This window comes from Zonotrichia albicollis, chromosome Z (genome assembly GCF_047830755.1).
Source record: "Zonotrichia albicollis isolate bZonAlb1 chromosome Z, bZonAlb1.hap1, whole genome shotgun sequence".
In the NCBI taxonomy this organism is placed as follows: domain Eukaryota; kingdom Metazoa; phylum Chordata; class Aves; order Passeriformes; family Passerellidae; genus Zonotrichia; species Zonotrichia albicollis.
In genome coordinates this window covers 51,845,384-51,870,711 of record NC_133860.1, presented here as the reverse complement: position 1 = coordinate 51,870,711, position 25,328 = coordinate 51,845,384, and the positions used below count along the sequence as shown (strand labels likewise).

General features: G+C 38.6%; 1 protein-coding gene across 5 annotated transcripts in view; it reads left to right on the top strand.

Annotated features, from left to right (window-relative positions):
• SLC24A2 (solute carrier family 24 member 2) overlaps nucleotides 1–25,328 on the top strand; it is a 106,499-nt gene that overhangs the window by 46,824 nt on the left and 34,347 nt on the right. For all 5 annotated transcript variants that reach the window (XM_074532358.1, XM_074532361.1, XM_074532357.1 and 2 more), the window contains exons 3-4: nucleotides 9,602–9,640; nucleotides 10,624–10,732. In XM_074532358.1, the coding sequence (XP_074388459.1) occupies nucleotides 9,602–9,640; nucleotides 10,624–10,732 (148 nt within the window). The remainder of the gene's footprint in view (nucleotides 1–9,601; nucleotides 9,641–10,623; nucleotides 10,733–25,328) is intronic.

The window sequence follows — 25,328 nt, the reverse complement described above, 5'->3', positions numbered from 1 at the left end:
AATTGTTCCTGATGGGCTAGTTTCCATGAGCATTGTGTGATGTGCCTGCCAATGATTCAGGAGGAAAGAAAAGGCACCAGGAAAGTCTAAGACACAATGAAAGAAGCACAGGTTCTGGAGGAAAAGTCAAGGGAGGAAAAGACCTCCTCGTCACTGTCTACTACATCCTCTTAAGAGGAAGCAGAGGGCCAGGCAGTGATCTCATCTCTCTGGTGACCAGCGACAGGATCTGAGGAACACCATGAGGTTGTGTCAGGGAAGGTTTAGTTTGGAAAAGCTTCTTCACTCCGAGGGTGGCTGGGTGTTGTAATCTTCGCTGCAGTGTTGTTCTCGCCTCTCTGCTGGGGCTCTTCTCCATTCTCTGCAGCACAGTCCTTCCTGTCTTCTCAGGGACTCCTCCTGGGCTCTTGACCCACCCCTATTTATCTCAGTTACCTTCACGAGCTACAGCTGCTGCCCAACTAAGGACCCTGCAGCTGCAGCTCGTTTGGAGCAACTCAGACCCACACAGGTCTTACAATACAACATATATTCAGGCCCCCACATTGACACACACAGGTCTTACAATACAACATATATTCAGGCCCCCACAGCTGGGCACTGGAACAGCTCCCCAGGGCAGTGGTCACAGCACCAGCCTGAGAGATCTCACTCAGGAAGCATTTGGACAGTGCTCTCAGGCTCATGGTGTGACCCTTGGAGCTGTCCTGTGCTGAGGCAGGAGTTGGGCTTGATGATCCTTGTGGGTGCCTTCCAACTCAGCATATTCTGTGATTCTGTGATTTTATGATAGAGACAAACTGCATTTGGGGAGTAACTGATGGCTAAAAGGATGCTTGCAGCTAGGAGTAATGGCATGGTTTTGTGCTTGTGACTTCTGCAGTTAGAGACTGCAGACTTAGAGATACCAGGCTTTAATTTTTATTGTAGTGGAATGGAATTAGATAAAAGACGGATGGAGTTATTGTGAGTTTCTCTTCTCTTGCTAATTGAAAGACCTTGCAGACTCTGATTTTGGCCGGTGTCCAAAATAGCATTTCTCAGCAGAAGTCTCAGAGAAACTTCATGTTTTAAAGTGAAACTCATTGGCAGCTTATGGGTGAAGAAATGATTTTGCCATAGGCTGTAAATGAGATAAAGAGGTGAAATACAGCTAAGAGCTGTACCTCGGTAGCACCAGTACTACCACCCTCACTACTTCACCATGAATTTTCTCTTGCTTTCCTGTAGCTATGGCCTCCTGTTACATATCCATGTAAGTTCTTCCTAACTCCAGCACATCTGCTTTCCTGAATGCCTTATTCTCTTCCATCACAAGGGGAATTATCCTTGGAGCTGTATGTTTAGCTTAAATATTAATTGGAAGCTGTTTTGGGAGGGCCAGACTTTGCAGGGAAGAGCAACAGAGACACTGGCAATGATTTACTTTCAGGCATCTGGTTCATAGTTGTAGGGACAAATCAGTAGTGTGAAAGGCAGTGTGAAATAGCACTGACGAAGGAAAGTGAGCGCAAAGATTTTCTTTCTATCCTCAGTTATGTCATAAAGAGGGGACACAATTTCTGTAATGATCCAGACACTGAGAGCCAAAGTAGGGGAGGTCTGATTTAAGGTCTGAATGTTGTGACCCTTGGTTTAGGAAGAACAGTGTCATTTAGGTCTTTCTGCCTCAGTTTCATATCTTAGCTCTAAAAGAGTTAAAAGTAAGCTAGCATGTGCCTACTGCAGATTGTCTAGGATATGTCTGTTGGTCTCTAGAATCCCAGCACACAGGGATCCTCTTGATTTCAGTCACAATTCTTAAATCTCTTTCATCCTAATGCCACTGTAGAAAAACAGTTAAAATCAGATCTAACAGAGTAAGAAAGAAGCTAATATAGGCCTCTTTTTTCTTGTCCTAATCTGAAGAAAACTTTATTTTGTGGTTGTAGATGAAATTTGGAAATCTGACTTGCTTTTCTGTCCACAGCTCCATCAGGGACACTTGCAATACAGTGCTGGTTTCTTATCTGCAGGTTCTTTTGTAAAATTTCTTCTCTATTTCTTCATAAAGTATTTTCTCCCTACCATTTCTTAGCCCTGAACCAGGTATAAGACAAAACCTTAGGTGGCATTTCCATGTTTCATTTGATAAGAAGGACCTAAGAGGCAGTGATGGAAAAGCTGAAAATGGTTATCTGAAGGATTAATATAGAGGCAAATGGTATTCAGTGTCTGTTAGGAGGACAGGGAGCCTGAAATACTCTTGAGTCAAATAGGTAAAATTAAGATATTTCTTTTAGTAATACTTTGTCTTGGACATGATGTCTAGTTTCACATTGTAAAACTGAGAACATGCAACATAATCCAGTTGGTGGGTGAATAAAAAAAATTAAACCAACATATTTTCATTTGTTTCCCTCCTACAATGTTGAGTAATTAGTCTAACATCCTAGAGGATGTAAAAAGCACTTCTACATCCTATGGGATGTGCAAGTGTTATGTGTGCTTTGATTACATGAATTCTCATATAATCTTGTAAACCCTAATCTAGGTTCAGACTTGTTAGAGACATAAATAGCACAAAAAATTTTAACATCTTAGATGTTTGTTAGCTAAAAAAATGTCGTAGGTGTTACATATTGATCCTTCACCTATAGTTATTGGAGACACTGGTGTCAAAAAGAGCTTATTGAAAGCTTCTTATTGAAGCTTATTGCTTTGTAGCTTATTGAAATGAACCTCTATGTTGTGCACAGCAGGACATGCAAAACCCAAATGAGCGCAGTTAATTTCTGTAGAGGGAGCAGTTATACCCAGTAACCTGCCCCTAAAGCAATCGGCCTTCTCCATGAGAAAAAACATTCTTTACAAACAGTGTCTCTATTCCTAGTTAACTAATGTGGAAATGGAGGAACAGAAGCTGACTGCTATATTTTGCCTATTACACTAGTGTAAAACTGATACCCATGTTCCTGCAGCCCATAGCTGCCATCATGCTCCCAGGGATGATGATTTTATGTTTTGAAATACAGTTATTTGGAATGTTTGTACCTCAATACCAACTGTATTGGTGATGCTTTCCTTTAGACCTGCTCTCTCTCTCTCTTTTTTTTCTTTTTTTTCTTTTTTTTTTTTAATATGTGAATTGGACCACTTTTAATGTTATTACTGCTTCATGGAGAAGGTAGTCTCACAGGATAGCCAAGACTTTCCCTTTGGCCAGTGTTCTGTGTTCTAGTCTCTCTCCCTTTCCAATACAGTGGGAAACATCCACTGTTAGCAATACTCATCTAGTTTTCCTAATATCAATAATTATTGTACATGCCTCTGACACATTTGCTTATCCAGAGAGCTCAATCAGGCGTTTCTGCCAGCTGACAATAAAGTCAGTCAGCAGAGATCCTGGTAACAAAAAAGTCTCCTGGAGGGGAAAGGCAGATGTGCAATAAGGTGAGAGAAGTGAGCAGATCTTGGTGGAACAGGGACATGATGAGGGCAGCTGAGGATGTGTTGATTCAGCATTTCCTCCCTATGGGCTGTGCAGGCTTCTTCTCTGCAGCTGGAGCTGTCCTTCAGGATTTCCATGGTGCTTGAGGTGGGAAGGCAGTGGAACTGCAGCCTTCTTGCCCATGTGATGAATCCTCTGCAGTATACAGCCAACTGACTGCAGTAAAATTTATTCAGAGGCTGCAAATCAGTGTAGCAACAGCCACAGCTGAGATTTGTCAAACAATTTCCCCTCTGGGAATTATTGTGTCCACTTCTAAGGCAAACTCTGAAACCTCCATTATCTGTAGCAGATCCTTTGTGTATTTAGGCAAGGAGAAGTTCCAGGGAGTGGGGTTTTTTTTGCTGGCTTCTTACTGAGCCACTCATGTTTGATTGAGTTACAAGAAATGAAGAGCAAGCATTTCCTGTCAGTGTCTCTGTGGTGTATTTGCAGTTCAGATTAAAACCTTCCCATCCCCTCCTTACATTTTGCTTCTTTATTTTTAGGTGATTTTACTTCCAAAATTTCTTATGTTTAATGAACTTATACTAATGCACTCACTTATGCTTTCTCATGTAATGTTGATGCAGTAGCAGCATATTAAAGACTTTAAGTCCATGTGTTTTAAAGTTATCCACATAAATCCATACTGAAGTACTTAAACTGTCACTTGTGAACACATGTTTTGTGCATGTGTTTCTAATGACTGCTAAGTACCTAGATTTAGATTTTTATTTATTTATTTGTTTACTTATTTAAGGACTTTTTTGCCCCCCTGAAAGTTACATAGACATGCAGAGCTGTGGTGCTAAATTATTTGACTCAAAAAATAGCAAAAGGTGACTTCATTACTAAGTCTTGAAATGAGGGTAAGAGGGACAACTTAAAACTGCATAATTATTTTTGACACTAAGGTGATTAAACACTCCTGAAGTCTTTAAGCTTGAGCTATTACATTGCCACCCTAAGCCAAAGATACCTGACTTTAAGCGAGTTCAGAGAAGGTAAGAGACATGGCGCAGACTCTTCCTTACACATGATGAGTAACTAAATGCCATATAATTGGTTATACAGTCTGACTGGAAGAGCCTTATTTCACACAGTGGGATGCACAGATATCTGGAATTAAATCAGTTGACCTAACTTTAGCATGTGATTTAGCAACTGATGGCTTATACCATCTATTTGTCACTACTCAAATCAACTAAGATACATCTCTCCTGAACATTTATGAGGATTCACTATGTGTATGCACATTGGGTAATTGCATGAATAGACTGGCATAAAAGAGACAACTGATCTGAAATAACAAAGCCATTTGCTTGTTCCAGAGCTACAGCTTTCATACTTCTAAACAAGCAGTTATAAATGTAGCCAGATATTCCATTTTGGTGGTCCAGGTTAATGTCTTTGGAAATTCAACCTCTAATTTAATAAATTCTTCATTTTGATGAGTAAATCAACTTTACAGCCTCAGGTTAATTTTGGATTTGGTTTTGTGAATCATATTTACTTTCTTCAACAGCACAGAGATCTGCTTTTTTAGGTAAAACTCCCTGTTTCATTTTATACTTAGGAAAAGTGAAAAGAAGAAAGAAGGCAAAGTTAAAAATAACTTTAGTGTATTTTTCTATAGTGTATTTTCTATTTTTCTGCCTCTGTTTTAAATAAGATCCAGGGTTCTGTATGCAGTGTTAATCCACAGTCTGGATTCAGATACTGATATCTAAGCAGTAACATATAAGTTAAAATCTTTACCATCAGTTTACTATAGAGGTATTCCCTTGCAGCTACTTACAGTCTTCCTACAGAAATAATCTAGAGAGTGGGGTAATGAGGTGTGTCACTTTCAGTTTAAAGTTGTACTGGCTCCACTGCAGCACCTCACAGAGGTACTGCAGGTGGTGATGGTAAACTTTCATTTCCATGGATACCTAGAATTTTAGTGTAAGTATATTGAGACCACTAGGATTTGATCTTTTGAGCCAACCATCAAGTAGGCAAAGGTTATAACTTTGGATTGTTTTGAAGTATTCAGAGAAAGGAACTCTAAAGGATTCTAATTTGGTAAAAATTCAAAGATCTATGCATTAAGAGAACTAGATAAAATACTAGCTTTGTTTTTTGATTCCCTCACTAAGCTTATTAGGCTTATTTCTGAAATCTACCAAGCTGAATTTGTTGCCAGGATTTTAGTTATGTCTTAACTTGACTTACCATATAATTTCAAAGAAATGCACAACAGTTCTATTCCAAGTGCATTACTAACACTCCTTAGAATACTGGTTTTTAGAAATTACACTAAACTGCCTTAGCTTAACTAGATTGACTCCAGTGGCTGGCTTGGAAATCTATCTCATTTTTCTGCAGTTCAGTCTAGCAAAATGCCCTGCAGACCTTAAGTGTAATATTAGACAATCCTAGACAAATGTGCCAACAAAACTTATCTTCTCTAATTAACTTGAGAACTTACAAGTGGTGACTCACTGCCAGCTGTAAAGTTGCTGTGTCCAGATGCCACTTTTTAAAGCAGGCATAAGAGAGAACCGCAGAAGTCCTGGGCTTGAAAGCATCTTGAGAAAATTATGCAAATTCCTGTCTGGGCTCATAATACAATAATTGGAGACACCATATTGCATTCAGCACCACAATGTGAACCAATAAATATCACTAAATGCCATTACTCTCAAAAAAGATTGATTGATTGATTGATTGATTGATTGATTGATTTTTAACAGCTTTTCATTATTATATTTGGAAAATGTTTATCAAGCAGAAAAGAGATGTGAACGCACACTGCAGAAAGGGTGTTGAAATCCCATTACATTTTTACTTGCTTTTGTTTGACAGCATACTTTTCTCATATTAGGAGAAGAGAATGTGCAGTTCAGTTCACTGATTGTTTCTGGCTACCGAACCTTTAACATGGAAGCTTCCATTAGGGCAACAACTGCTGGAGCTGCAGACAGTCAGCTTTCTGATTCTGGCAGTGGACTACACACTCTAACAGATGATTCTAGTTACTAGCCATCTTTTGTTAACAGGGATGCTCTGTGTCAAATTCTTAGAGCTTTTTTAGATTCTGCTCCTCGTTTGACTGTTATGATGCCCTTTATGTCAAAGGAAAGCACTGGGATACTCACCAGGCACTTGGTGAGCCATCACTTCTTGCATTAATCACTCAGAACCCTGGTTTTCAATAACATATGTTCCCAAACAAGGCAAGGAAATTGTCAGGCTCAATCACTGATGAACCTAGTTCACTGAGGAAGAGAGACATATAAAAAGAGTTCCAGAAATCATTTCTCCATAGCAAGTAGACATTTTTAATGCATCCTTCCTGAAACAAAATGTTTTAAGACTTTTAGCTCATCTGAAACAAGCTGAATACATGATCGTTGATGGCGGCAGAAGGATGGACAAATTCTTATGTCCTGCCATAGGGAATGGGAGAACTAACAAATACTCCATTGAATTCTCTGAAAAAATTAGTGATCTGTTTAATGATTAATTGTTTTATAATTCTGATAAAAACAGATAATTGATTGTGCCCCAAATATTTTGAATAAGAAAGTATGCTAGAAGGCAATTTTTTCACTTTGCAGAATAATAATAAATTCATGGTTTTAAAGAAATTAAAGCACGCAGTTGCAAAAGATAATTTTTACTAGCAGAATCTTCAGAAATATTTGTAGTTTATAAGACATGGAACCTTCATCTCTTTCTGATCCTAAGGGAACTAACATGCAATAGTTGCCATGATTTAAGAACAAACCTATCTTTGCAGAAACAGTGTATTTTCTTTTAAATATTATTGTTGAATGTCCCACAAATGCAATATTTGCTCCCAGTGCAAGGAAACACCACCAACTGGACCAGTTTTTAAGTGTTGCCTCAAATTAAGGTGGCATAAAATGCCTGAATACTCAAAGTTTCTGTAAGCGAAAAATGATACTTTAAGATGCTTTCCCATGCAATGTATGATACCAAAACTAAATAGCAAAGACCATGTTCAAAATTTGCTGTGAACAATAGTAAAATAGTTTAATTTTCCATTCTGGTTTGGACAAAATGCCATCCAGTACTGTGGACAGCAACACTGAATTTTTCACTGTCATAGTTTAAGACACTATTTAAAGGAGAGTTTTGAAATTGTTTCTCCAGGACAGAATCCAGGAAATATAAGTATTTAATATCACCAGAATGTCAAACAATTGTTACATTCCTGTTTTTGAAATCGTCCTGAATATTTCTGCTAGAATATAACTTGACTGGCAAGTTAAACTCAGAAACAATTACATGGCTAATCAAGTGTGGAAAAAATAAATTAAAAAATCCATTTCATGGTGTATGCCCCAATTTGTATTGGCAAATAATTAAATTATTTCACACTTCTGTTTCCTTAATGCATATGGAAAATGTGTTTCATTGTTCTTTCTCTTTTTTATATAATTATCTTCTGCTAATTGAATTGTGTGGTGCAAATTATCAACTAGCTGTTTTTAAGCATTCATTTAGCTTCATCTCATTCTTTTTTCAAATAAATGAGAAATGTTTTGTTCAACATGAAATTTTGAAAAGTGATAGTCTTCAGACCTTTTTCAGATAGAAAGTACAATTTACTCAGTTTCATCAATTTTACATTCTCATGTCTTTCAGTATTAAAAATAAAAAATTGATTTCCTTTCTTCAGAAAATCAAAGTTTCAAATAATATATTTTTTGAACTTCTAATCAAGTTCCAGTTCTGCACATTCATCCATCTATCACAGACTTTACTTCTATAACTATAGCCACTGATCCTGAGGACTCAACTACCCTAAACTCCTTCTTTTTTGGAGACAATACAAGCTTTCCCCAGCTTGCCCTTTTTGCCTCCTTGCAAATTTTGCTGTGAGATGGATTTTTTTTTCCATTTTTTTGAAGGTTCCTCAAAATACTCACATATAAATTGTGGATTTGCTCATTTTTGTGTGTTTGTATCTGAAACACATGAATATGTAAAATATATAACCATATATACGTACACATTAGGCCAACATTTTCTGAGATGCATCTACTTTTAAAATAGCATTTTAGAACACAGATTTTGTGTTTTCTTTTCATTTTGTTTTCATTCCTTTCAAAGTTCTTTTTGTGATAGTTTTCTTCAATAGAGCATAAACCCTTTTTCCTATTATTTTCTTATACAAGGATAGATTTATTTTAGAGGTGAGAGGTGTTCCTTTATTAGAACAAAGATGTTTTTGTTGTCTGATTATCTTTTCTTTGAGTTAATAGTCAGAGCTGCAGCAGTACATTTTTGACAAGGAGTTTGGTTCTCATTATTCTTGTATTTATTATGGAACATAAAGGATTTGCTCTGTCATCAGTGTTTGTTCATGGCTGCTTCCCTTCCACTTAACCTTCAAAGTTAGTTAACTCCAAAGGCATGCCCAAAAAATCACTGTTGATGTGTGTCCAAAAATGGTGCTTCACTGAATGGGAGAGATTGTTCTGTGGGACAGTTGTGATGTAATTTGTTTTCTGTGTATTGCATAGCACTTAAGAGTCTTTGAGATGGAGAAAATAATTTAACACCCATTCAGAGTCTCATTTTCCTTCATGGCAGGGGTGTGTGCGCCATGCTGCTTGCCCTTAATCAGAGCTAAATGGTAATTTGTAGGGTGTTGTTAAACTGAAACACATTTTTTCATTTCCTTGCCTAGTCTCTTCCTGCAAAATACAAAGGTTACTCCTTTTTAGGCAATTTTTTGTGGAACAGCTGGTCAATCCTGAGTTTCTTGTTGCCCTTAGTCTTCTATCTTCACTCTCTCAAACTGGTTTCTGTACAGGGAGTTTGCCTCCCTGGGTAATTTGTATGAAGTGAACATAGTGATCTGCAGCCCAGCTGCTGTGCCAGGCCTGAAATGACAACAGTTCTTGTCCAAGAAACTGACAAGAGTAAAAGGCGCTTGCACATTGCAGTGTGAATTTACTCTGATTTACTTATCAGTGGGATGCCTTGAGTTGTTCAAAAATCTATCACAACAGAATTCATAGGATCAGATATATGTGATGTTCTATTGCCTTTCCATTCCCTACGTGCTCCATCTGACACTTCTTTTTGTTCTTTTTCCTATTCATGCAGTCACCTAATGCTGGAGACAAGGATGACCAAACGTTGACGGTAGGCAGCAATTATACATCTGAGCATTTGTTTCTCAGGAGGGTGGTGAGACAAGCCTTACATTAGTTTGCTGTGCATCAACATTTTTCTAAATCGCTGGGATTTCTTTCTCCTCCTATACTGCTACAGAGTTGAAATAATTTATTTCCAAACATAAAGCAGTGAATTAATATTCTTTATTGTTTTCTGTAATTTCTCACTTTGTATGTGTACGATGCCAAAGATTAATCCATGTATTTTTGCCAAATATTATTTTCTTCAGTGTCGGTTTTTTTCCTCTAATTGAAGTTTAGGGTCTTTCTAGTCAGTAGTCTGTTGGCTCTCACTATCCTTTTTATTGAAATAAACTGCCACAAAACAGTCTTATTCTGTGTATATACAATAATTATTGTACTAGACAATTGCACGGGGAACAAAATCTCAGACTATGTTTTGTATTTCATTACAAGCATGCAAAAGATGCTTGTACATTAGATTCATTGCTGGAGATGTCTGAACTGCCTTACCACACTTTCAGTCTCTTTTTGCCATGAGACCAGTGGATCCAGCCAAAATGAGGAGCATGTTTCTGACTGAGTGCCATTAAAAGGATACTACTGTCTGCTCTTTTTCTCCATAATTTTGATCATACACATATTTGCAATGTACTGAAGTAATAAAAATTATAGCTTGCTTCAGGGATTTAAGCAAAAGGTTCTACAAAGAAAAAAATTGTTAGCTCTTCCTGATGCAAGTATGAGGTTTTCATTTGCTTAACACTTTATGAGTTTTCACAAAGAAAGATTCTTTTTGCCGTGTTTTTGCCTGAGTCCTGAGAGACTAATGGCTGTTCTGACAATCCATCCCCTCCAGAGAAATTATATCCCCTCCAGAGAAATGTTTCATCATACAGAGAGGTGTGAGATTAGTGCGTATTTTTTCGGACATCATTCCACACAGAAAACAAAAAGACCCTAAATTCTTCATCATATTTTTTACCCTAGACCAAGCCACGTCTCCAGCGGGGAGGAAGCTCCGCATCTCTCCACAACAGTCTAATGAGGAACAGCATCTTCCAGCTCATGATTCACACACTTGACCCACTGGCCGAAGGTATGCCTATTAATTTTTAAATTTTTTTTAAATTTTGCTTTCCTGATGCAAAAGCAAACAAATGCTTTATTTTTCCTTTCTCTCCATGAAACTGTTTTTTGCATTTCTCTTGCTTTCATCAGTCTTTTCTGATGTCTAGATTTTCTGAGAGAGTTCCACACTTTCATGGTGTGATTTACATACTCACACCAAGACTTTTAACTTAGGAAATGTGTTCATTACAGTAAAACTAAAACTGGTCACTTGATCAGTGCATAAATACTGATTCTCTTCTCTCTTGGCTGCAGAAGCAATGTAAAAGCTACAGAAACTGCATCGTCCTGTACTTTCATAAAGATTTTATTTTTGTTTTCCTCCCTGATTTTGATTTTATTTAAAAGGAAAGTCACAATGATGGATAATTTGTCATGAGCACTGTAGGAAAGAATGAGAATCTGTTGATTTGACTTCGGGTTGTTTAATGCTGACTTTAATAAAAATGCAGCCAACATACCTCTGTGTTACATGTATGCAAATGATTTATTTGCTTTATCCAAGTGTGGTGTGATTTATTGTTTCTTTGACAAATTAGCAAGAAGACCACTGCTTTAATCTGAGAAGCTGGCAGATATTGGCTTTGTAATTGTGGAGTGATCTGACTCTCAGATTCTAATAGAAGAATCAAAAAATTCAAGGCCATATGTTATTTGATGTCTGTGTGTGTCGGATTTCTCTTGCTGCACTAATAGTTTTCTTGAGAAATAGCACTTGTGAAAGAATAGGGATGTTCTAAAGAGACCTAAAATATTACTGACAGACCTTTCAAACTTCAGTGACCAAAAACTATGTATAGCACTTCACATGAGCATACATAACAGATTGAAGGCTACAAGAAAGCTAGAATAGTTGACTGGAGCACAGTTTGAATCTAATGTCAATTGAGAATAAGATCATCTCTCAGGTACTTTTCAATTGCTCAAGCTTATTTCATTTGTTTCCCATACATAGCTTGTTCAGTGTTCAGACCTGTCCACTTTTGTGCTATAGTAAGCTTGTGCTGTGTAGTGTGATCCAGAGGCTTCCCCCTTCATGACAGTGAAGGACAAAAGGAGTTTGAAATTTTAAATTCATCCTGAGGGAGACAAGAACCCTACACTTCTGTCAAACAGGTATTACTTATAATTAAGTTTGTCAAATAACTCAATTTTGGTTTTCATATGTCAGTAAAACTATTGATACAATTCAAACAATGGATTGATTGTTGATTGATAGAGATGTTTGCAATGCATAAATCTTACTTAAATTAATCCAGTAACATTTTCTTCAGGGTTTTTCCTCATGTAGTACTTCACTACTTACAGATTTTTTCCTTTCCAAAGTCTTTCATTTGTCCTGGAAATAATACTCTTTAAAAAAACTGGGAATAGAAATGTATTCCTGCCTTCAAGTAAGTGCATTTCATTATCTGGACATTTCATTAAAACTAACACACTAAATTTACAAAGGGGCAAAACAATCTACTTACCTTTACAGTAAACTCTGTATTTGAATGCAAAACAAACTTCCTTGAAGAAAGGATCAAAAAGCTGCTGGGAAATAGCCTGTGTATGTGCAGATATTTAAGTTGGTGTAGATAAAGAAGCCAGTATTTCAAGCTTTTGCTGACTTTACAGAATTCAAATTTTAGTTCATGAGAGCATGAAAGTGCAATTCATTCAATTGCATGTGGAACACTGGTTTTAGCTTTTTATAAACAGACTTACGACTCTAGGAAAAATTTGAGAAAAATATATCCATGTTTCTGTCACACATTATTAACCTTTTCTGAGGCACCACCTCATTTGTACACAGACTCAGTTTTCAAGATCTTTTGCACAGCAGGCAGTTTGGAGGGCAAACATGAGGAGTACTGGATGTCTCCACTGAACACACTAATGTTGTTTTCTGAGATTTTAAGCTTTTGAGTGTCTGTATTAATTATTCTGTATTCAGCTTATTCTGCAAACTTCCATTAAGGAAAAATTTCATTTTATGTAAATAATGTGTCAAGTTTAGGCAGGTAATGCTAGTTAATACATTTGGATGTTGTTGTATTTTAATCTTACATTCACTTAAAAACTATGTGTGAAAATGCATGTGGGTACCTACTGTATACAATATTAATTATCTACTTGAATCTGTATGAATTTTACCGACCAAATTTCTCCTTATCTTTTTGTGTTTTAATCTTTGTATAAGACATTGAAGAACCAAACTGGTGCATCATCTTTATTTTAAGAGTCTTTTACCATGCCACCTAAGTAACTTTTTAAGCTGATAGCATTTCATTATTACAAATTGAAAGAAATAATATTTATTAAGTGTCTGAGAAATCATTCCTTTGCTCTGTAAACCCATTAGCTGGGGAGATGTAGCAATGTAAATGAGTACCTGGTGCCTTCTCTGGCCCATGTGACTCTCTCTAATTTACATGTCCTTTCCTCTAGCAAAAAAACTCAACAGTTTGGAGTTTTGCATAAACAAAGAAAATTAGCTCTGCCACACTTAGGTAATGGATGATGATGGACCTGCTGCATAACCTATGGGGCTAAAGGGTTTCTTCCAAATCATTTGATGCAAGTATGGATCAGACTCAAAGGAAAAGCAGAAAGATGTTATAAAAATTTTTCATTCTTGCTTTAGTCAGCCTAAATTTCCTCAGTATTTCTGCCAGATGATGACTTAGATCAATAGGTCAAAAACATTGCATCCTTTGCTGAATGTGTAGGATTTGCAGAAAAACAGTTTATGAGAGCATTAAAAAGTGCCACTCTGAAATAAAAAAATAAGTTTGAAAGGTGTCTATCAAAGCTACCACATACACAGGGACCCTGGCAGGCCCTGCACTTGGGCATACTCCTGACATCTTCCTCCTTCTTGTCTCATTCCCTTTTTCTGCATTTCTCTAGCAATTACTTCTTGGCCCTTTTCATACTGGATCTCACTGGCCTGCACCCTCCTCCTTTGAGCCTTCTCCCATGGGATGGCTTCTTCAGCCCCTGCTGGCTGCTGTCTCGTTTGCCAGATCTCTTCCCGACAGCCACCCGCCACACTGCGGCTGTCACAGCCCCCTGAACTGTCTGTGCAGCGCCTGGAAAAGTGTGGCTAGTCCGGGGGCTCTGTGCTTGGTTCTTGAGGGCTTCTAGATCAAATATTGCCTTCAGAAGTTACATTTCTAACTTTTGCACTGCTGCTGAGAGATACAGCTTTTCTTTCTGTTTAAGTCGGTAATGCAATTCATTGTTACATTCCTTTGAACAACTGCAAGGGAAATGGGGGCATCAGAAGGCACACTGCACTGTCACTTGGAGTTAGGTGGATTTTGCAAGTGTGACAGAGAAGAAGTCCATCTGCATCCTCTTGGTAGCAAAAGCTGTATAGAGTGTATAAACAGGCCATGTGACTGTTAAAGATCAGCTTGACCTACACACCATTATTACTGCATTAATATTCAGTGTATTTATAGAAAACCAACTCATCAAATTTACTTCTGAATAATTCATTTGTGAAGTCAGAACCAACCTCTAATGCAATTGAAAGCATATTAAAAATGCACTTGATTGCAAGTAGGATAACATGAAATGAGAGAATAAGATTTACTATCCAAAAATGTCGATAAACAGAGCAGTCCCTATATACTATTGCGCACTTATGAACCTATCCTTCCTTTTCCCTTTTCACATAATAAATGTGGCTTTATATGGCTTGTGGCTGTCTTGTAAAAGCCACCTTGCAAACTCTCCAGAATCAGCAGGCTTGCAAGGTGTTCAGCCCACCTCTGACAGATGAGTAATATCTGAGATCAGTGGGAGCTGCTGGATATTTGGCTCTTTATAATCAGGCAGGTGTGCAGTCATGCTGTGGATTTAACAGTCTAGACAAGGAAGGCTTCTCCCCTTCAAAATCTTGGTCTCAGCATAAAGCTTATAAGAAGATAAGAGTTCGGCCACTCTAGCAGGTGAATGTGTAGGATGTTTGTTAATGAGATGTGAACTTTACATTACAGCTGAGACATCATCATTCATTAAAAATATAAATATCTGTATGACATTAGGTATTTGTTTGCTTTTATCTTATTACAGAAATAATGACCTTGATAGACATCATTTCCTGAGGATTAAGATTAATGACTGCCTGTGTTTCTGGCTATCATCAACTCTCAGCCAGTCATTAATCCCCAGGAAATCCTATGCCATATTTGCTTCTGCTTAAGTGCTAGTCTTGCAATCCAGCTGGTCTGTTCATAACAACATTACCCGTATGAATAAGGATGGCATCATCTGACCTGCTGTGTTGGCCAGGCCCCAGTCCAAAATCCAAGCAACCTGAACATAAATCATGACAATCATTGATCATTTGTAGCTGTTTTCTTCTGGGTCCTGTACCTCAGATACCTTTGTCCTAGTTTTGAAAGGGATATTCCTGGGTTGTGAAAGTGTAGATTTTGCAAAGATCTCTTTACATTTTTTAATAGAAGATGGCTGTTGTTTTGCAGGGGGAGCAGGGCAAGAATAAGATGGTAGGTATTTTTTATGAAAGTGTGCTGTGAATAGTAATCCTACCTTCTCCCTGTCAGCTGCAGGTTGCTGTAAAGATGATTCCTTCAGAAGTGTGGAGGGAGCATTTTCTCTCTGGAGGCTTCTGCAGGTACTCTGTTGAACAGGGAAGATTCCAGCACTGCAGTGAGGATTTAGAGCACCAGTGCAATCTAAGACTTCATTGTTTTTCTTGCACAGCTTTATCAAGATGCAGGAAGAATGAGATTTTTTCATTATCATAGCAGCCCTTTTCTGCCTGCTGATAAGGTGCTACAGGCCTGCAAAACATCTCCCACAAGTGAGGATTTAGCTAGTTGCTGACTTTCTTGCTCTGTGTGACAAGGCTATAACTCATATGCAAATGACATCCTCTGCATGAAAATGGGTGTGATATAAATCACTGTCATGGCTTAGTCCCCAGTGAGAAGCAGGTATCTTTGGCAATTTTCTCCTATTCCCATCTCAAGTCCTATTTCCAAAATGGAAAACTACAGGACGTACTTCTGCAGAAAATGAATTGTTTATCTTATAATCTGTACTTTTTTTTTTAAGATATAAATATGGTTCATGTTATTGGTGAGAGAAGTAACCTTCTGTTACATAAAGCTGAGCTTACAATTCTGTCACTTCCTTCACTGAACAGAGAAAAGTACAGTACTGTCGCTGTTCTGACAAAAAAAAAAGAGAAAACCTGCATTCATACTTCTCAGGAAAATAAAAAAGAGTACTCAAAGTTTTTGACATAGTAGTGAATTATTCATAATGGTTTGGTAGGTGCTGTTCTGTTCCTACATATTGGTGTTAAGAATTTTCCAGCTTTTCTGTTCACTGTGAGCTGTTCTGCTTCATTTGCTCCTGCTGCTTGGGTACTTTTCTTAGATGTCATGAAAACTGTCAGCTCACCCAAAAGACATCTGGCAGAGGTTGGGTAGCCTTTGCCTGGACGGTTACTCAGCAGCCTCCCAACTTTTGTCTCATTTTGTAAAAAACTCATCTTTTTACTCGGCCCGTGGCCTAGGTGAGGTGCACCATCATGTCTGTGCTCACTGCCGTTGTTGCTGTTGTTTGCTTGAAGCTGTTTATTTGCTGTATCTTCAGGGAAGTAAGGTCAGGCAGCTCAGTTTACACCAGCTCAGGGGTAAAGATCAGCTCCTGCATGGCTGAAGTAGCCTGAGCACTTCCACTTTCCTCATCTCCAGAACATGGGTCTCAAAAATCTTTTTCAACCTTAACCATTCTTTGATTCTGTTATGCAGCAGCACTTGAGTGCACTTCACAGAAGAGCAGAATCAGAGAATGATAGAATGAACTAGGTTGGAAAAGACCTTTGAGATCATAGAGTCCAACCTACCACGTAAAGCCTCCTCATCAACTGAGCCACGGCACTGAGTGCCACATCCAGCCTTTTTTAAACATGTGCAGGGATGGTGACTCCACCATCATCTCCCTGGGCATACTATTCCAGTGCCCAATCATGCTTTCAGTGGAGAAATTTTTCCTCACATCTAACCTAAACTTCCCTTGGCATAGCTTAAGACTGTGACCTCTCATTCTGTCAGTGGTTGCCTGGGAGAAGAGACCAACCCCCCCTGGCTACAGCCACCTTTCAGGAGATTGTAGAGAGTGAAAAGGTCACCTCTGAGTCTCCTTTTCTGCAGGCTGAGCTCCCTCAGCCATTCCTCACAGGGTTTGTGTTCCCAGCCCCTCTCCAGCCTCGCTGCCTCCTCTGGATGCGCTCAAGTGTCTCAAGGTCCTTCCCAAACTGAGGGCCCAGAACAGGACACAGCACTCGAGGTGTGGCCTCACCACTTCCTGGCACCATGCCAGAGAAGAAAGAAATACATCTTCAGAATTATATAGGCACAAATGTATTTTATTTAACATGAAGAAATATGCAAATCTAGACAAAATTTATAGAAGTAATATTGTATGTTATTAACTATCTCTGCTTTAAATAATTAATAAATCTTGAGCCTCCTTTAGGCATACCCATGGGCCGGCAAAGAACCTGAGCATCCTTCTTCTTGCACCTTTGTTCTTACTCTGCTTGTCCTTGGCTCTTCTTCTGTCCCATCAAGGAAAAACAGTCCTCTGAGCACAGTGCTCAGACCATTCTAGCTCTCCTCTCAGCTGCAGACTGAAATGTTTGCAAGGGATTTCTGCCAGAGAAGGTGGGGCTCCCTGCCAGCCTTGGATACATATTAGCAGCTGTTAATCAGAATACAGTGTTTTCTCTTTAATTCCTTCCCATGGTATTCAGTCTGATATGATGGTGAGAAACCAATGAAAAAGACAATTAGGCTAACCTTCAAAGTGTAGTGTCATGTCAGGCAGATACTCATACTCTTTTTATGTGTCTAGCTTTCACAAAAGTGAGGTAGTTTTTCCCATTAAGGTTGAAAGGGACTTTTTGCATTACAGAATCCAGCTAGTCCAATCCCCTGCTCAAGCAGGATCAGCTTCAGCAGGTTGAATATGACAGCTTCCAGTCATGATTTGAAATGTTCATAAATGTTGATAAATGGAGACTCCACAGTCTTTTTGGGAGACAAATTTGAAAATTCCATCCAGACACATATTAGGATGATGAGCAGTGTTTGCTCATCATCCTAATATGTGTCTGGATGGAATTTTCTGGTTTTTAGTTCATCTCCATTGACTCTTCCCCTGTCAATGGGGACTTCTGAGGGAAGTGTTATTTCCTTTGTTCTTTCTGTCCCATCAGGTGCTTATGGGGATAAGAGCTCCCTGAACCTGCTTTCCTCCAGGCTGAACAGTCTCAGCCTCTCCTCTGATGAGAAGCATTCCAGTCCCCTCATAATCTTTGTGGCCCAGTGCTGAACTGGTTCTGGTATGTCTATGACTGCCCTGTACTGGTGAGCCTGGGACTAGTCCCAGCACCCACCTACGTCTCATGAGCACTGGTGTAAACAAAATTACACCTCCTTGACCTGTGGCAGTGCTCTCCCTGGTGGAGCACCCTATGGGTGCTGCTGGTCACCATTGCTGCAGTGGCACTTTTCATGCTTTCGGTGGCATGGCTCTCCACACAGTGATTTGCAAGAAGAAAGCTTTTTCCTGGGAAAGTTTTCAGACATCTAAATGAGATACGTGAAGCAGTGAGGCGCATAATTCTCCAGCAAGGTCTTCTTTCACCTTTCGCTGCATTTCAGCTATGGTAGAGACCACCAAAATTGTGCTCCTAACTTAGATACCTGTGCTTCCACGATAATGTAGATGAGATGAGTATTTTAAAAGTATCTCCAACAACAAACACCCCGTAATGTCAGAGTCAGCAACAACATAGGTAGAGTAGAAACCCACATGGGCTACATGCAGCTAAGGGCACGTCTCCTTAAATAGGCAGAGACAGTATTTTAAATAGCCTAGTTCGTATCTGTCAGAAAGAGAGAGACAGAGAGAAATTAGATAGCTGTTTCCTCCAGTATTACTTAGGACTTCAAAGCCAAGAATGGATAGCACTTGTATTTACAAACTTCTTTGTAACACACAGAAGATATAAATGTCACTGTAACAGCTGTGGAACCTGAGCTGTCTATAAAAATGTGTGCTTTTGGCATAGAGAAAAGTGATGTCTTGGGCTAGTGAAGAGAATTTTATTATGCGGTTTTGGTTCCACTGACTTTTTTTTATGTAAATCATGAATATATAGTGACGATCAAAGAAGTAGATATTCAAAGTCTAAATTATTTTACTGAGTGGATCTATTTAGCTTACATACAGGAACCATTTCATTCTTGTCATACTTTGGACATGTAGGTCTTGCTTTTTCTAGGTAGCAGAGCTTGCACTTCCATGACCATAGGGTGAGTGGGCTTGCAACTTTTATCCTACCCACAGATATTAAAAACTCACTGTGTTTTGGTTATACATAACTTTGTGAGCAATGAAAGCCTTGCAGATTTTCTCTCAGAAAGGGCAGTTCAGTGGGAAAATTCAGCTCTTTGTTAATGCTCTCCAACTCTGTAGCAGTGTCAGATCTGCTTATCTGCAGAGGTTCCCAAGACTCAGAGAGAAGGCACAACTCATTGTTGTGTTAGTTTCTGAGAAGATTTCTACTTACATAAAATTGAAGCATAGGTCTCCCTTTAAAATCTGTATTGATCTTTGTAGGTGGAAAAAGTTAAATAATGAACATTTTCTGATGCCTTTTTAATTTAGTTTTGAATCTGAAATGTAGTCCTTGTGTTGGTTTTGTTGTCAGTTTTCACAATTTACTTCTGCTCGCCCTGTTTTGTTGTTTTAACTTCAATCTACTCAAGCTGTACACTGCAGGCAGAATTCTTGTTTCTCTTCTTCAAAATTTTTTCCAGTGTTGCCCTGTTCTTCAGACAGTGTATTCTTGGGATTTCCTACAGAGAATGCAAGGAAGACATATAGAATACAAGCATGACCCCAGCGCCGGGTACAGTTGTCCTGACTATGTATTTACATGCTTAATGGCTTTAGCTTCATTTTAAGTTTCTTCTTAACTCTGTATTTCTTTGTTAAAAATATGAACAACAGAGAACGTAAGCAATATATAAACCTGTACAGGTCAGGGAATAGTAGTGTCTGTGAGGGGCTTTCCATTGAAGCTGAAAAGTGGGAGATTTCCTTTAGTACAGCTTGTACATGACAGATGACTTCATCATGCACAAGTTGGTTGGATTTTGTGACTAGCTAGTGGAAGGAAGGCATGCTGTCTGCTGTTGTTCTCCTTGGATATGCTGGAAAGCAAAACAGCTGAAATTTGTTCAGTTGGAGTTGTAGGTTTCCAGACCCTACAGTGTCTGGCCCAACAGACACTCAAGGAAATCCTGATCCCGCTAGAATCAGTTGTTGCACTCCCAATATCATCAGCAGAAGGAGGTTTTCACTTCTACACCTTGAAATTCCCATTTTCATGAATATTTGAAGATAAATACCATCTTCAAAGTCAGCAGGAATTGTGTTTGGTCCTGGCAAAGTGAATTCTGGTATATTGGTTGTCTTTTGGTGTTGCTGCATTGTAGAGAATGTTTGACGCTTGTCTTCAACAGCTGATGGCAGATGGAAAAAGGTATCTTATGACGGAAGAAGAAACAAAGCTCTCAGCAACAAGCAATTTCATGCTTTTTCTTTAATTTAAGCGAAATAAAAACACCTAAAAATATCAAAATCAGGGTCTGACATGCAAGAGTAATTTAATTTGCTTTCTGCTCTATTGCATATGTCATTGACCATCCCCTTAAAAACATTTGCTCTTCAGCCCATATCAATTAAAACCCCAACAAACTTCCATTTGTCACCACAAGGAGATTTGTTAGGTGGTATGGACTGAAAACAGTGGATTTTCACTTTTCATTTTAAATGTTGCACTAAGAGCAAAATAATAGCAACTTCTGGATGTTGTCACTATCTTAAGCTGCCCAGAACTCTGCTGAAATGATTGTAAATTCATTTAGTTATATTTCTATTCACACTCCAGCTTGATAAAATTACAATAAACCAATTATATAAAAGCAAACAACTCTAATAAAATTATTTTTAGGGGAAAACCACCTAAAATAAAACAAAAACAAAAACAAAAACAGGGCAAGGACACATGAGGAGAGAGAACAGGAATAGCAGGCTTGCAATTTAAAGGGATGAAAGGTGACCACATGTTACTAGATGTGGTCACCTTTCATGATGCACAAAGTAGTAAATTATTTAGTTACTCTCAATGTACTGCCAATAGCCAAGTACCTGAAAGACTTTATTTATAATATTTTCTGAATTTGTTTAGGAACTTTAATAAAGCAGTACTAGTAGTAGTATAAGCAAAAAAATATGTAATTCTGAAATTCAATGCAATTTTTAACTTTATTACTTCTATCCAAAAGGGATCTTTTTGTATTTACCACTGAAATAGCTCAATGGCAAAGCCTCCATTTTTGAAAAACTGGCAGCTGGAAGGTCCACAAGTGAAAATGTAGGGTACGCATCTGATTTTCCAGATGTAGTAGGAGAATAAGTATTTTACTTTTTAAAAGAATTTTTGTTTTGTCTGCATTCTGCAATGATACTACGTACAAACTCTCACAGCAGTCCCAATCTATCCCAGATGGGATATAATTACTCAGTAAGAAAGCTAAGAGGTTTAGGAAGTTTATAAATGATAGGAGTCAGAATAAGATTAGATTAATTGAAAAAAATTATTTCCAATAATTGTTTCTATTTAAAATTCACTATTCCTGCTAGCCTTCAGTTGGGATTTTTTGTATATTTTTCCTCTGATAGTGTAAGTAAAAAGGCATTTTCTTTTGTTAAAGATATCTTAGAGGTTAGGACTCTAGTTTTAAGACTGTAACATTTAACAGTTTTAATGTTCACCTGATCTTTCACAAGTTCTTAGCATCAAGAGATCTTTGTTCCTAATGTAACATCACTGCTGAAACCAAATCCAACTTTGATTCCTGTTTAGTTTGGATAGTCACTGCAACTTATCTAGAAAAGTTTTAAAGTGGCTTTCTTTTTCTGTTTTTGGCTGAGACTGATCATCTAATTAAATTTTCTCAAAACTTTGACGTCTAGCAGAAAAAACAGTAAAGACATCCTTGTGTTCCTTGATGTTATCATATGAATTCCTCTAATTCCTTTGACCAAATTTTTTGCCTTCTTTTTTAAAAATGCAAATTAAAGAAGCCTTGACACCTTCGTACTGTAGAAGTCAAACAATATGAGTATCTAGTAAATACAACCATGTAATTGTGCTAAAATTTATTGGGTTGCCGTCAGTAATTTCTCTTTACCAGTTTTGTTTTAGATAATAGACATATCAACTTTGAAGCTTTTAATGAACTTGGAGGAGTGTGACATGAATTCTCATACAAATATATTTTTTATGGAAGGTGAAATTCTCATGCTTTTTGAAGAAATCCACAATTAGTTTCTTTCAGTCTGACTTTACATGAAGGGATACATTTCTCACAAAAGTCAGAATCTGACTTTTCCATGAAGAGATACATAACTTTAGTAATGCAGGTTGTTGTATCTAAAATAGCTGTATGGCTTATAAGGAGTTCTAGAAACAGGCTAATTTCTGGGTCTTGGTTGACTTGGGTCAACAGCAGTCTGTAGCCAAGATTTTAGTTGCAGGAGAGTGGAGAGAAATATTGATTCTGCTTTTCTTCTATGGCAGCCTGGGGCTGTATACTTTAAAGACAGAAGTTAGTATTTCATCACAGACAGTATGTACTAAGTGAGAGTAAAATAAGCTGAGTTATTGGCTATCTTATTTAATAGAATCATAAAATAGTTTGGTTGCAATGGATGTTTAAAGATCATCTAGTACCATCTCCCTGCAACAAGCAGGGATATGTCCAACCAGTCAAGTTGCTCAGAGCCTTGTACACCTTGACTTTGAATATATCCAGGTATGGGGAATTTACCTATCTCTCTGAACAACCTGGGCCATTGTTTCAACATCCTCCATATAAAAATTACCTTCCTTATGTCTAGTGTGAATCTACTTTCTTTCTACCGCAGCAACTCCTACTAAAAAGTTTGTCCCAGTTTTTTTTGCAGTTCCCCTTGAAGTGACAGGCTGCTCTATGGTCTTCTCAGAGCCTTTTCTTCTGTATGCTGAACAACCCAAATGTTCTGTCTTCATAGGAGAGGTTCTCCATCCCTCTATCATATTGGTGGCCCTTCTGTGGATTCACTACAACTGGTCAATGTCCTTCCTCTGCTGGGAGCCCAGAGCTGGTGCAGCCCTGCAGGTGGGGTCTCAGCAGATCAGAGCAGAGGGGCAGAATCCCCTCCCTGGCCCTGCTGCCCACGCTGCTCTGGATGCAGCCCAGGACACGTTTGGCTCTCTGGGCTGGCAGTGCCCGTGGCTGGGTCATGTCCAGCCTCTCATCCCCCAGCACCCCCAAATCCTTCTGGGCTGGGCTCCTCTCCATCTGTTCATCCCCATCCTGTGCTGGAACCAGGGACTGCCCCAACCCAGGTGCAGTGCCTTGCACTTGGTCTTGCTAAACCTTATGAAATTCCCATTCCCATTTGTCAAGGTCCCTCTGAATGACACACAGTCCTTCAGATGTGGCAACTGCATCACTTAGCTTGATGTTCCTCAAACTTTCTGAGAATGCACTTGATCTCCCCTGTCAATGTAGTTGATGAAGATATTAAATAAGACTGATCTCAGAGAGATACCACTCATTGCCAGGTGACCCTCTGGATGCAGTCATCCAGTCGATTTCTTTCCACTTACACAGATACATCTCTCTCCAATTCAGTGAGAGGGAGCAAGAGGGGATCTTACAGAAGTCCAGGTAAGTGACATCTGTAGCTCTTCCCTTGTCCACTGAGGTAGTCACTCCATTGTAGAAGGCCACTAAGTTGGTCAGGCAGGACTTTTCTCTTGGTGAAGCCATGCTTGGTGTCTTGAATTTGAAATCACAAACAACATAGCCCCATTAACCAACAATATTTTTCTGTTTGCTTTGATGTGGTGTGACACCTACAAACACAGTAGAGAACAGTACATAGTAAGACAAATGTTGCTGTAATCCTTCAGGAATGTCAGTCAGGATTACTAGGAACCTTCTGTTCTTTTCTGGTGTAAAAATATGCAGAAGGGAACAAATTAATTCAGTGACTCTGTAACTGTTGGGGATCAACTGTTAAGCTGCATCTCTGCATCCTCTTTGTTTCATGTGACCAGCAGGGATGCAGGCACTGGCTGCCATCCATCCAGTCTATGTACTATGACTTCACCATGGGAACTGCATAGCATGTTCACGAAAACGGAATTGTCAAATTTTAATTGTATTGGATTTGGGGATAATTTTTCAAGTACCTTTTTCAATTCCATTTAAAACAAGATTACTTCTAAAGCTGTGAAATTTTTCCAATTTAATTTTTTTTTTTCTGAAAAGTGCTTCATTTTCTATTTACTCAAAGTTATATTAAACAGGGTATGTCTTGGTTAACTGGAGAACTCAAAAACAAAGAGCATATTTAGTCTAAATTTTACAGCAGAAGTACCATATATTGGAAGCGGATTGTGCAGAGGCAGATCTGTCATGCTGCCAAGCAGCACTGACCTAAGTAGTCCTAAAACCTTCAAGTATAATACATGTGAATACATGCAGCTGATTTTTTCTGGGTAGTGCATTGCAGTCAGTGGGCTGATGATTGTACAAAGAGTTCCTCTCTGGGTGTAGGACTATAAGCTTTGGAGAGCATAATCTCACCAGCAAGATTGGAGTTTTCCTGGAAATAATTTTGCTAACTGCAGGAATTAACCTGTATAATCCTTGGTGTGTTGAATTGCTGATGTTCCCAGAACATGATTATCATCAGCATCATTCACTGTCATGCATCACCTTGTTTCTCTTCTCTTTTGGTCCCTGTAAGGTCAGATTGACCCCATTTTTCTTTACTGTTTGTCTTTTATCTCTCACTTCAGGTGGGAAGTAAATAGGTTTAAATGGGATTCCCGGTGTGTGAAATGTCCTGCCTTGCTTCCACTCCATTTTTTCAGTTTTTTGTTTTGAGATTTAGAATTCACAGTTGATCTTGCTTTCCTCTGAAATCTCTTCTGCTTCATCTGCAGAGTCAGAAGCCTCATACTATTCTGTTAATTCTGAAGTCTGTTGTGTGGTGCAATGTTCTCCTCAACCTTATTCATGCAGTCCCTCTCTGCTAACATTTTGGTCTCCATGTGCCTCCATTTATTTCCTTTACTTTTACCCTCCTTTTGGTGGACTCTTTCCGGCATGTGTCCGGTCCTGTCCTCGATCTCCAGTGAATGCCTCAGCCCAGGTTCTAGCAAAGCAGACCCCAGACCCATGAAGGCAAAGATCAATAAGTACAAGCAAAGGTGCTACCCATAGATTCAGCAAATATTGAGCCCTAATTAAATAGGACAAGTAGTTCCAAATGTTGTATATAGGGGTGCCTATATTGAAGTTATTTGGAGCTCTTTCCAGGTAAGGACTAAAATTAGGATGGTAGGACAATAGCTTCTTATATGTACTAGCAGCTGCAAAGATTTTGTTGCAAGACTA